Source organism: Coccinella septempunctata, chromosome 3 (assembly GCF_907165205.1).
Source record: "Coccinella septempunctata chromosome 3, icCocSept1.1, whole genome shotgun sequence".
NCBI classification, from domain to species: Eukaryota; Metazoa; Arthropoda; class Insecta; order Coleoptera; family Coccinellidae; genus Coccinella; species Coccinella septempunctata.
Window position 1 is genome coordinate 24,551,777 of NC_058191.1, and position 14,114 is coordinate 24,565,890.

The 14,114-nt window shown below is 34.8% G+C and overlaps 1 protein-coding gene across 3 annotated transcripts in view; it reads right to left on the reverse strand.

Annotated features, from left to right (window-relative positions):
- Positions 1–14,017, reverse strand: part of LOC123310455 (phospholipid-transporting ATPase VD) — a 50,622-nt gene extending 36,605 nt beyond the window's left edge. For 2 of the 3 annotated variants that reach the window (XM_044893926.1, XM_044893925.1), the window contains exons 1-2: positions 13,750–14,016; positions 3,465–4,316 (exon numbers count right to left, since the gene is read on the reverse strand). In XM_044893926.1, coding sequence (XP_044749861.1) covers positions 3,465–4,306 — 842 coding nt within the window. In that variant the 5' untranslated portion in view covers positions 4,307–4,316; positions 13,750–14,016. Of the gene's footprint in view, positions 1–3,464; positions 4,317–13,749 lie in introns of all 3 variants that reach the window. The other variant, XM_044893927.1, reaches the window with a different exon arrangement.
- Between the last annotated feature and the right edge of the window lie 97 nt (positions 14,018–14,114).

Consider the following 14,114-nt stretch of genomic DNA (forward strand, 5'->3'; position numbering starts at 1 on the left):
TAATTAATAGATGTGGCAGGTATAATGTCCACTTAAAATCCAACAAAACATTTAAACCCTTGCAAACTGTATGCATTAACTCACAACTTCTCAAATCCCTCATAAAACCTGCAATATCGATGAATCCCAACCAATCAAATGAACCCATAAATAAATCGTATATATTTGATGTATTATCGTCACCCGGTCATGGACATCACGATGAACACAAATTATTCCATTATCTCATTCATCAAATATCTAGGCAGTCCACACTATGAACGGGCTCTAGAATATCTAGCGTAAATTTTGATGATGATCCAATCGAATCGACCTAATATGCCCTAGATTCCGTCAGTCCGACACGCCACATATATGGACAGTGAAAGTTACATTCAATATTCCGTATATTCCATTCCTAACAAATCAAAAAATTGATTTGTGAATTATTCACTATTGAGTCACTGATGTTGTATTCAAGCAAGGATAGCACTGAAAACCGAAAAATAAGCTTTTTATTTTCGTGGCGCTGTTACATTTCTGTACAGGGCTGAATCAAAAAATTGGTTATTCTCCTTTGAAAAAGTATTGGTATCTTATCAAAAATAAATTTAGTGTCCTTTCCGCCAAAGTTTGAATCGTTCTTCTAGTCCAAAATTTCTTAGAGTTATCGACCAATCGAGCACTGTAGACTCGCCCTTTATACAAGGTGATTCATTGGCAAATGGGAGTACACTAAGGGTAGATTGAGTACACTGAGGTGAGTCAGAATAACCCGAGGAATAACCTATATTTAAAGGGTCTATATCTCTTCATAATCAAGATACAGAGTGTTTTATTGATTTTGCCAATTTCTTCAATTACCCATAACTTTCTAACCACCCTATATATTTCTATGATGTTTGGTACGTTTATTCTCCGCAACAACTATTTTATACTTACATAGTAACTGAATTTTTTTCAGGTCCGGCCTAGAAAAAACTGGTAAATAAGATTGAATCAAAAAAAAACAGCCTGTATATCAGAATTCAGTTTATTTGATATGATATTTGAGAGAAGGAGAAAAACTACTAAAGGGAACAAGGTATTTCACATGCGATTTTAATACCCAACAAACAAAGTCAAATCTGAATTTTCTGACAACACAGTATTCAAAATTTCACATTTGTATTTGGAATAATCTGTGATAATTTCGAGTAATTTTAGCACTAAAAACTATTATAACATTTATTTATCATATATCAGACCTCTACTTTCGTACTGTTTCACGTTTGTGACCCAAAAAATTCAATTTGATTGGTAACATCATAAATACCGAATGAAATTTAATTTTTTGAAATTCTGGTTACTGTGTTTTCTGAAAATTCAGATTCGACTAGATTAATTGATTATGTAAAAAGTATGCATAAATGCCAGAAATACTATCTTTCCTTTTTAGTTTTTTCTGCTTTTTTCGAATATCCTATCAATTTTGAGGAATTTTGATATACAGGGAATTTTTTTCTTGGTTGAATCTTATTCATCATTTTTTTCTAGGCCGGCCCTGAAAAAAAAACAAGTTGCTATGTCCATAGCCGTCTATAGAAGGCTGTGCTATGTCAGTATGAACTAGTTGTTGCGTAGAATATACGCTAAACGCACCATATGGTCATCATCATCAAAATATATAGGGTGGTTCCAGAGTTATGGGTAATGGAAGAAATTGACACAATGGCACTCTGTATCTTGATTCTAAAGAGAGATAGACCCTTTAAATATAGGTTATTCTGACTCATCTTTGCGTCCTCAATCTACCCTTAGCTTACTTCCATTTACCAACGAATCACCTTGTATATCTATTAGGAGTTCATAGATTCTTGCTCCGATTCTTGTAATCCTGATTTTCATTTGAGATAATTCATTAATTACTACCCTACCAATGGAGCATATTTTCGATTAGACTTCAAAAACATGAATCTGTCCCATAATGTATTAGATATATGGTATATTAATGATCTCAAAATATCTAGAAAAAGTAAGCATTCGAATTCAATAAGTTGAACCATTTCATTCCTGTAATAAAAACAGAGTTGACAAAAAACCATTAATGCCAAATATCAACAAAAAGTCTATCCATTTCTGGTACAAAAAATTAGGGTTGTCCCATTTTGGTTGAAACTGCATTGTATCTCAGCTATTATTAAAGATATAGACATGTGGTTTTCGCGACCCTGTATGACTTTTTTGTAAAACTTTCAAAGCCACAAATAGAAATATTCCTACTACTTTTTTTCCTGAAATACAGGGCGAAAACGAAAATGTTCACTTTTGGAGATGTTATTATTTCTCAGGCCCTGTAATAGAAATTTTTACCTACATAAAAATCAGTGGCGTAAAAAAATTTTCAGTGCATTGTTTTTAAGATTGGGCACAAACTTGGTATTTTTTAAATGGAACACCTTGTATATTTTACCCGATTAACGTCAAATTTTTGTCATTTTCATTTCTGAATACATTGATGTATCACAACCTAATCTTTAATTAATTTTAGCTTCAAAAATCAGAAAAATCCCTATTTATGTTTGTTTTTTCAACATTAGGACATGAATTCTTTCACACATGCATTTAGTTATATGATATAATTAAATAAATAGGTTTAAATCACATAGCGTTTTGAAAAAACGTATAACTAAATGCATGTGCGAAAGAATTCATGGCCTATTGTTAAAAAAACAAACATAGATACATATGGATTTTTCTGGTTTTTAAAGCTAAAAATTATTAAAGATTAGGTTTTGATACATCAATGTATTAAAAAAAAATGGAAAAATTTAACGTTAAAATATACAGGGTGTTCCATTTAAAAAATACCAAGTTTGTGCCCAATCTTAAAAACAGTGCACTAAAAAATTTTTGAATGCGCCACTGACTTTTATGTAAAAATTTCTATTATAAGGATTGACAAAATATAAAACAAAAATTGATCTGTTTCAGCATTTTTCTACAAAATAGTTAATACCGAAGATCAATTTTGTTTCTTTTCACGTAAATAAACATATTTATCCATTGTTTCAGTTGCTGAGTATAGAAAAACCGAGAGAAAAACCATCTGATTTGGATTCTTTCCCATCGTCAGTAAATGAAACGATGGATAGATGGGTTTATTGAAAACGGATGTAAGTCTGCATATCACAAACCTTTTGGAACACATAGAATATTCATTTGAAACCTTCAATTATACACAATGTCCAAAAATCAATAGAACGTGATAATGGATCGATATTTCATTAACCTCTTCAAACGATTAAACCTCGGATTAAACGCATCGCATCATTAAGTATAATAATTTTCCAATTATATGTTAACAAATTGATGAACTTGAATTGAGCAAACGGAATTGGGAAATTGATGTGATTTAATCTTGAACTACTACAAAATTTGAAACGGAACTGAAATCAATTAAACACCGGCTCAATCAAATATTTAAGAAATTGGGCAATACATACCTATTGTATATCCTACATGTTGAATTATTAATCCTTTGATCACTTGCCCGCCTTCTCCTATCTTCGAAGAGATCCTTCAGGGCAGTCACACCGAGCACAAACAGAACCGGTATCATGGCTATCTCTTTGCCGAACGCGTTGATCGCGGGAAACCAATTGAGTAAAACAATGAATATGAAGTATAAATTAGCTACTCGATGAAATTGTTCCAATAGATTCCTTGGTAAAAACGACAAAAGGGTGTACTTTGTAGTCCTTATCTTATTGTCCATGCGACGGCCGTTTGGGTGCTCTTTTCTTGGAGTCTTTGGAGGCACTACGTGATTTGGGACCACGATCCTCGAACGTTCCTCAATATCATTCTTCGGTTGACGTCGGAGTAACACACACAAAAGCCTCTCCCAAAGAGGTGGCGGAGCAGTCCTTCGAAGGGTATAAATTGACTCCGTCCTGGACGCCTGTCTGGAATGCCCCTTCGCCGATGATCTAGACGCTGCTGCAGCTTCACCCTCCACATCCTTGTGTCCTGGAGGTAGGATAAAATCTGTCTTCGATCCTACCCTACTGTGTGTAGGCTTTATAGCTCCCGAGTCTGTTATCTGGCCTTGGGAGAAAGCTCGTTGATGACCTCTACCACCCTTGAGCGCAGATGGTCTTGGACCCGCTCCAAGGAAACCTGTGAGCGAGGTGGCTCCCCCATGACTGACACTACGAAGGTGACCTCTAGGCTCTGTAGGTTTCAAGTCTGGAAAAGTATACGTAGAACACTGGGCCACCAATTGAGTTGAGGCACTTGCTGGTTGATCGGTCATTGTATTTTCGGCGTTCACTAGGTTGGACATAATGGAATTCCTGGAAATTACAATTTTCTTTACTTCGACAATCCACAATATTTTTTCAGACGATAATAAGTGAACAATTGAATTAGACTACTAGAAGAGACCAAAATATAGAAACCCCTCCTTATTATTATACTACAAGCGCAATTAAAAAGAAAATATAGGCACATTTCCAACAATTTCAATGATACAGTTGCTTCACCAAATCGAATAAAACATATGCGTTTCAAATTAACGGCGTGAGAGACCACGACACCAGGGTACCTTATTTTTCTGAAAAATCTGAATTTGTCTCCCGTAAATAACTACATGCACTGTCTTTATAAATGAACAGCTATAAAAGCCCGCTTTGCAGGACTAATTTTCATTACTTTGATTACCTTTTCCAAAATGGTGCGGAGTTGAAAAGTAAAATGTAGTCTAAAGCCTTCTTTGGACGTTTCCCTTACCATAAGTCAAAGTTCCGTGAAAACAGCTCGAGTCTTGTCTGAATTTTCAATTTTTCTACCTGGCATGCGAATATTCATTGAAAAAAGATCATTCTTCATAAGGAGAATGAATGATGGAGATTAGGGTCACATTCATTTTTAGATTGATTCATTCCATATTAATCAAAACAACTTTTCAAATGAAACATTATTCTGGATTGAATAAAAATGTTGAAATTTGTTAACCTCGAGAGTTTGATATGCCTTCGTGGACTTTTTCGTATAACTTTTCGAGCTCTACAATAAATACTCGATCATTTTCCTCTATCTCAGGTAGTTTACTCAGCGTTGGCCATAAAGGCCTGAAATCAACGGCTTTATTACAACTTGTTTATGGAAAATCAATATTTCCTTTCAACTCCTCATTATGTGGAAATGAATCGAAAACCACCTCGAATAAATTCTCTACAGTTTGGTGGAATCCCCATGACAATCGGACATTTGGTTCCGAAGTTATCCAAAGACAAACAAGAAAACACACCGGCTTTGACATTCATAAAACATTACCGTAGATTCGGGTGACTTGGGACGATTGTTGAATTCAATTTGTCATATTTTCAGAACGGTGACCCATTTTCATCTGAAAAAGAGTTTCGAATATGCTTAATGACTCAGACTATTGATTAGGATATATGCCATGCTTCAGAATTTTGAAAAAAATTAAATATACTTGTCCCAAGTCACCCACAGATTTGGGAGGCTTGGGACTCAAGTTAAAATCTATTGATTTCTCATCTCTAAAATAAAATAGGTGACTTGGGACGGTGTATAGTTTTGAAAAATTAGAATTTGTGATTATATAGTTGAAATTCGGTATATTTCCTACACCCAATGCACCGCTTGTATCTATTCGGCATTGTCCCAAGTCACCGTATGAAACAACAAAATATATGAATGAGATCAGTGTTGCTGTTTGATTTGTAAACAACCTTGTTTCATGACATACCTAATATCCCAATATCCCACGTATCCAGAAAAAAAAATTACACATGCACAAAGTGAAACACATGTATAGGACACCAGGAAGTATAAGGGCCATAAAAAAACGCGCTTTTACTCTCCTGAATTCGTTAATTTCTCCTGTCAATTCAAACGCTCGGGTCACGCCAAACTCAACAGGAATTAATTGTTAAACAAGTTTGTCCCTTCACTCATAAATGGTAAGAAACAAAGAAATCTGCAAGGGGGTTAATTGTCCCAAGTCACAGGACTGACCCAAGTCACTCGAATCTACCGGTATTTCACATTGAAATCGAGGGTTCAAAATTGACGCTCACTTCGATGTTACAATAATTTGTGAACCACCTGTGAAAAGCTCATAGCCACCATAGTTTTATGAAAATGCTTCCAAGATCTTGGGTATAATCGCAAATTGGTTGATAGGTTTAGACTGTTTAGAGGTTCAAACTATGAAGAAAACCAATGAGGCCTTTCATTTTTGTGCTCACCAAACTAATGCGCAAGATTAGTTTGTCCACGATGGTGAGGACTTATTTCACAAATAATATGAACTGGAGAAATTTAATATAGAAATATTTGGTTACTAACCAATATCTCGTTTTTTATTTTTGGATTATTTTATTTTTAATTCACTCATTTTCGACAACGATTCGGCTTCACTTTTCACAGCATAAAACTTTTTTCCTAGCCCGAAACACGTAATATCAATATAGGTATAATAGATATATATGCAGACCATAAACTCAATAAAAATCATATAATTCAGTCAATAATTGGGACCACATACTACCTCTAGCGGCGAATTCATACGCGATAGCCTTCATTATATACCTAGGTACTGGATGACGTTTCGTTTATTTTATAAACTGTAGTCATTGACATAGAGAATGGACTGAGCAATAGGGATGGCTAAGCGTACGCGGAACTGATACTTTGGAACAGGTCCGGCTGGTCGGACTAATGGAACTGATCCTTACTGACAATTTAATCAGGTACGAGTACCAGTCCCTTCGGTTCGGATCGCGACCCCCAGTGTCAGTTCGCTGTACGCGTACGCTCTACTTTGATTTGAATTGAGTCGAGAACGAGCAACGAAAACAGATTCTGGAGTTACGGACTGGAGGACTCGAGACAGAGAATGGACCAGCCGACTAGTTGTTCGACTTGTTCGAGTTCGGATTGTCGGATGGCGGAGTAGATAACTGACTTTAGAGTTTTGGAATAGACTAGCCAATTTCAATATGTCCGGACTAGAAACTGGACTGGAACTGATCTTTGGACTAGTTATATCTCTGGACCGGATCAGGTCGGAACTGATCCATGAAATTGTTTGGATCAGCCTTCCCTACTGAGCAATACCCGCATGAAAGTGTCTGCTATGTAGAAAAAGAGGAACCTTTGATGCGACCAATGCTTGTCTCTTTTCTATGGACATAGACGTGAGTTTGGACCAATCAAAATTCTAGAAAAAAAAAACAACCGTATGCTCGGTAGTCACATTTACCTGCCATTTTTACTGTAGAGCCGAATAGGGTCAGTCCTCTCTACATGCCAATAACTGTAGTTAATAAACCTTTTATATGTGAATCTATGCACTGACCGAAGATAATTTAAATTTTGCACTGATGTTTATGTTCTTAAGCGAATAAATTGGAATCATAATTGTATCAATTTTGAATGCCATGAATGCTTATTAATAGGCTCTGAATTTGCAATGACTTCTTTTAAAATACTTTTCTGGGTTATAGTTATATAGTCTGTAAACAAATGCGAAGGACTTGAGGAGATGATTCCTCGATGAAAATAAGCAGGGCTAGTTCCTATAAATTTTTTTCGAAATCGACATCCCTTCCAAGATACAGCCTTTGGAAGGCGATGACGAGTTGACTGTTTTTATTTTTTTTTTTATGGGTTCTAAAAAACACCGAGAAAAGTATCGACTGTATCGGAATTTCGCAAGAGACTTTTTTTCTCCAGAATTGAATGGGAAACCATAAGAGAATTTTATTTTTCGAAAATCTATCCCACGAAAACAATTTTTGAAGGAAAATCATTAGTGGTTGTTATTTTCAACCCCCAATAATAAAGTTATGAGTTTTAAAAAAATTGAGTAACATCTACTTAGTGCTTCATATTATGTATAGTTTTATGATTCAGTTTTACAAATTAAAAATTGTCAACTCGTCATCGCCTTCCAAAGGCTGTATCTTGGAAGGAAGGTCGATTTCGAAAAAAATTTATAGGAACTAACCCTACCTACTTTCATCGAGGCATCATCTCTCCAAGTCCTTCGCATTTGTTCACAGACACCCTGTATATTCCGGTTAGGTGATTGAAAGTGCAAAAATTATTGAAGATATTTTGTGATCAGATATTAAGCTGCGTCTAAATTATCGAGATCTACTGAGATGTCAATCATTCTTGAATGGCCTATATCATCAAATTCTGTATAGTCCTTTCAAGAGATATCGACATCATCCCAGTAGGCCTTGAAAATCCAGAAGCAGCTCAATTTCTGGTCACAAAAGGTTTCCAATTATTTCTGTAGTTTCAACCACAGAAGGCAAATATATAAATGTAACCAATAGAAGAGTAGTTGATATGAAGAAATACTCAAATTCATAGCAAATTAATCCGCATTCAAAATTGATAACAGTTGTATGATTTTCACTAACAGAGGAGTTGCTTAACCAAGACACGTGTCCAGCTATCACTGTGATAATGAAACACGTGTAGTGGTTAAACTACTTATGTTAGTGAGAATCGTATAATTTCTGTTCTTAGTTGGATCTATTTCAATAGTTAGTTTCAATTTGATGAATAAATACAATTTCAAAATACTATTATTTATTATAACATCAAATTTGATTCCAATAAAATAAGTCAATAATAATAATTTGCATTCAACTCGCAGTAAAGTTGTTCTCAAAGATAAAAAAAATATAAAATAGCTATAAAATTTCATACAAATTTATTTCGTCGTCATCTTGAAAAAATAAATTCGTACATTGTTGATAGTGTTTTTGACTGGGCTCTATTATGGAGCCACAAAATAGATATCAGTCAGATTAGTGTCCAAGACTTTAGTAAAAATTTTCAGTTCAATATTGAAGCTAGTTCTCCTAAAACTTCTATTCACTATTCAGTCACCCCCTACCTCAAGATCTTAGAGTATAGAAGAACCATCGTGTTGAAGGGTGGTAATCGGTTTTGCACCTAATTTTATTCAAGCAATCTTCAGTATATCCTAGTCCGAAAACGGACGGTTACCTCATCTGTTTTTTTTAATATGCGAATCTCAAAATGTGAACTTAAGTATAATTTCCTTCATGCTCGTTTCCAAATTTTTTTGTTTATAAGTAATATGTGTTCTACGGTTGGGTAATCGATCAGAAACACTTCAGGGCAGACTGCTAATAGCCTGGTCGATTTCCACTTGAGGTGGAATAACTATCCTGGATAGTCTATCCACCCCCCATCGAACCTGTTGAAATTTTTCTCGCATTAGTCGCATTGTCACTCTAGTAGATATGGTTTGAAAAGTGATCGTTTATCCCGACTTGTATATGTATAATTCTTGAACCAATAGTTAACTGATGATAAATATGGACACGGGATAAACATAATTATCCTAATTATAGAGGGTGTTTCATGGTTAAATGTACGTACATACAGTGCAGACGATTGCAAAGCACCTCTATGGAGAGAGTGGGTATTCAGTTGATTCCGAGGTTCATTCATTGTGCCTTCTTCATTATATTAATATTTCTTATGAGATAAAGAGTAATGTCGAAGTAAAGGCTTTATACAATACATAAAAGAGATTGGGCAGTTTCTTGTCTTCCGCTCATTGAAATAAGACAGATAGCAGATAACGACAATAACAAATAAGAGGCAAACACGGTATTCCCTTTACCTCGATACATACAGAATGGTCAGATGATAAGAAAATAGAGACATCAACAGGAACTGCATCAGAATGTTGAACGAACGCACATTGTTCTTCTAAAGGCGCATTTATACCAAACGAGCATTATTCGCGAACACTGTTTGCAAACAGTAGTACGGGCGGTGTAAACAGTCATCGGCGCCGAACAGAGTTCGCAAACCCTGTTTTCGAACGTTTCAGAGAGCTCGAGCTCATTCGCCACATGCCGGTAAAGTAACGTTTCATTATAAGGCAGTGTTTGCGAACAATGCACGCAATATGCACAGGCGGTGTAAACACTCATCGACGCCGAATAAAGTTTACGAAGCCTGTTTCAAAATGTTTTAAAATGCTCGATCCCGTTCCGTCTCATGTCGGTAAACCGACGAATCATCAAAGGGATTCGGATTTCCTTGCACATCTGGCGTCATATCATCGAAATCACCGGTGGACCGTGAAAGTTATTGGGTATTGGTATTTAATTTATTTTGAATTTTGGTGAGATCTCTTGAATTGTGATTTCATAATTAATCAATCCATTTGAAATGGAGTCCATTTACGATGGCTTCACAGACAGACGGTAATAATTTTCGATATTGATGGTTTTGAAATTCGGTAAAGGTCCATGACACTTCCATAAGAATCTCCCGTAGCCTAGGCTGACCAGATTATCCAATGTTCAATGACGGATGGACCTGATTTATATATACAGGGCGAGTCTTTGAATAGTAAAAATATTTCAACAGTATAGATTCTTGAGATAAAAAAAACATTTTTTTCTTGTACCATTTTTTCCGATTCAGCCCTGATAAGAAGATATAGCCATTTTAGGTTTTCATAATGAGCTGTGCCACCCCTGGAAAAACAAATTACCTTCAAAATAACTAAATGAATCTGTGACGTCTGTGGATCTTTCAAAAAGAGTTGCATTCGGTCAAAATAACCCAATTTTTCGAATTTCACAGATATCTTTTATTTTTGAACTTCAAATTACTCGAAAACTATATCCCCAAATTCATTTTTTTTTATATTTTTCAACAACCTGTATCTTTTAAACCGAGCCGATTCGAAAAAACGTAGGAAAAAAGTGTTTCTTTTGACCTCAAGATTCTACTGTGAAATATTTGTACGAGTCTATAAGACTCACCCTGTATATGATTCCAGCTACACAGTTTCCTACAACGTATGGCGATAAAAAAAATCTATTTATTGAAAAAAGAGAAATAAAAAAAGTCTATTACAACACAAAAACGAAAATTTAATAATATTAATATAATGGTTGTGCATTACACTGTGGAATGAGAAGAGGGCTTCAGGCGTTTCTAGAGAAGCTTCTTCATCCCCAAAATTTGAATGTCTCAAATATTTGGTCAGAGAGGAAGACGCTGCTGCATTAAATTTTTTTTTATGTTCGTAACTTGAAACATGCCGTACATTATCTCTTCTTTCTCCAATTGCAATCTGAATTGGCCCAAACACTTCGTACATTGGACTTCAGAATCAAGTTTTGTGTTTTAAAAAATGGAAATTCTTTCGAAAGATCTTCCATAAATTTGCACTTTCTTTTTTTAATATCCATCTCAAATAATCTTGAGAAAATTGAATTAAATTTAAGATTTTGACGGACATTTTGACGGACGTTTTCCAGTGACGGACTTCTTGGACGATTGACGGACTGTCCGTCACAATGACGGACGTCTGGTCACCCTACCGTAGCCAAAAATCGTTAGTGCCAGTCTAACCGACGCTGGAATGCTCTCTCGATGATTGGTGTCTTTCTTGACACTTTTTCCTCAATTTTGTCCGATAATGACATGCAGCAGAAATTTCTAAAAAGTTCAGTTTGGTCCGCTCTCAAGTCATCCAGCAGCTGGGTATAATTCCTTCCTTTCAGATCAGAATTTACCCAGGCTCCTCCTTTGGCGTAGTTCTTTTATTTGAGAGATTATTACTATCAGAGACTCTGATTACTATAGATTCAGTAGAAATTGCAATTTTAGATAATGAGGGCTCCATGTCGGTGCACTTTAGAGAGACCTCGTTGAATTATCAAGAACAACTGCTCGTTCGGACAGGCGCTGGCTGTGTGAACACCTCCCATTCTGAGTTTTCGAACGTTTGAAAACATTTCAAAACGTTTCAAAACGTTTTGAAACGTTCGGAAACAATGCTCGTTTGGTGTAAATGCACCTTAACAAAGCAAAAACTAGGTTTCAGAATTTTTTTTTATTCAATGACAATTTGTTTTTTTTTCCAAAAACCAACATTAGTGAAAGTTTTCGTAGATTTAGCAAGCCTCAGGTCACATTCAGGCAAATCCTGAAAATTTTCTCTAAAAAACTTATCATGAAGGGCTCTATCCCAGTAGAATCTGTGAATACATATTATAACTCCAAATATCTGAAAATGTTTAAACTGCAACGAGTTCTTCGAAAATTCCCGCAAACAAATTGTCTTGCATTTGATCTCATATTTTTGGTGTCCTGGTTTCACTGGAAATAATACCCTCAACTTTGAGATTTTAACTCGTAACCAGTGCGGTACAATTTTGGTTACATAAGAAGTGACGTGGAGTCTCAGACTCCTGCCCAAAATTTTTAACCATGTCAAATATTACATTTTCTTTTCGAAAAGCAACATGTGTCTATTCTTTATTTAAAAACATGTCGGTTGGCGAATTCGTTAGGATTAGAAGTAAATAGACTTGTAACAAATCATTTTTATGGAGGCCTTTTCGAAGAGAAAAACTTGAAGTGATTTGAAAAATAATATATTTCTCTAAAAATCAACTGGCTAATTGAATGTAGCTTTCGGATTCGTCAAGAGTAATATAAAAACATTTAATTTTTATTGAAAACAAAATAAATTTTCGAGCCACTGAAAAAAAACATACAGTTCAAAATAGACAAATTTCAATACCTAGGAGTCTAGGAGACTCCACCTCACTGGTTATGGGTTGGTTAAGAGACCTTCTTATTTTGAATGCGTACATACCTACTCAGTTCAATGAAAGTCAATTGAAAAAATGAAAATTAAATCACTTTATAGTAAAATAAATTCAGTAGCTTTGGAAAATAAATAAAACGTACTTAAATATTAATCTCGATATTAATGCTCGTATTTGATGATGGTAATGAAACTCATGAAGGAGTTTGTGATATTTTTAATGATTGGCATCCTGAAAAAAATCCTGTATCAAGTTGAACTGTTCCTAAAACATAATTTCTTCATTTGCCTGAACACATTGATCCAGCATAACGTTTATCACATAAATTCGTTTCCAAAATCGGATTCTGAACTCAAACTGATTAATGTGGAAGAAAGACATCTCATTAGAGCGAAAGCAATAGAATTATAATAGTCACAAACTCAATACTTATTTCAATTTGGATTTGAACAATGAAAGACTGAATATTTCTTTGTGAAATTTGCAGCTTTTTTATTTGTTCTTTTAATTTATCTATGTATAATCTTCTTGAAATCATCATATTATGAGTAAAGCTCTTTTGTTAAACTACCTTCCAATTCTTTCATCTCCGTCTCTCCAGAAGGAAGTCACCTACTTATTGAAAAAAATTTTAAATTAAAGCAGCAGATTATCTCATCATTCAAAATAACAAATTTATCAATGAACCATTTTGCTTTTTCCACTGATGTGAGAGATGAGGGAATTTCTAGTAGAATAATTGCGAGAATAATTGAATTTTTGTAAACATACAAACCAAAGACTAGAAAACTGATGAAAATATTGATACCTTGTTTATATAGTCAGTAGTGAACCAATAAAACACTGGTAATTCGATAATCTGTTCAATATAACTGCCAGATAAATATGACAAACGTTTTGAACGAAAATGATGCAAGCTTTGGACCACCACGAAACATAAACATTATGAGAAATTGATAGCGCCATCAAGTATATGGTCCATCGAATGAGTTCAATAAACTACAATTTATCAACGTAAACTGCAATTAACCGTTTCACTACAAATCAAGATTTCAACTTGACCTCTTAAAGTACATAAGAAAACGAAAAAATATAAGTTCCATAATAACAATCTCCTACTCACCTTATGTCTCATAATCCTCAAGATTTTAGGCACACTTTAGTATTCAATTCCAATTAAAAATTTGCACCAGCTGATAATCCTTATAAAAACATTCCAGTAAAGCAATCTCCAACACGAAGTGGGTTCATCAAGATTAAAATGTTACCTCGATTGAAAACATAACGATCGTAAAAAAAGGCCAGCAACAGCAGCACTATCACACATTAACATTAAACAAGAAACGAATAATGTGGAATTGTTGGAATTATGAAACTGTCAGTGTCACTACTGTCAGTCCTGTCAAAACTAGAATACCTAAGCCCGACTAATAGTTGGAACTAAATTAAGATCATTGGATCTATTGTCAATTTCTTGAGATTCAAACT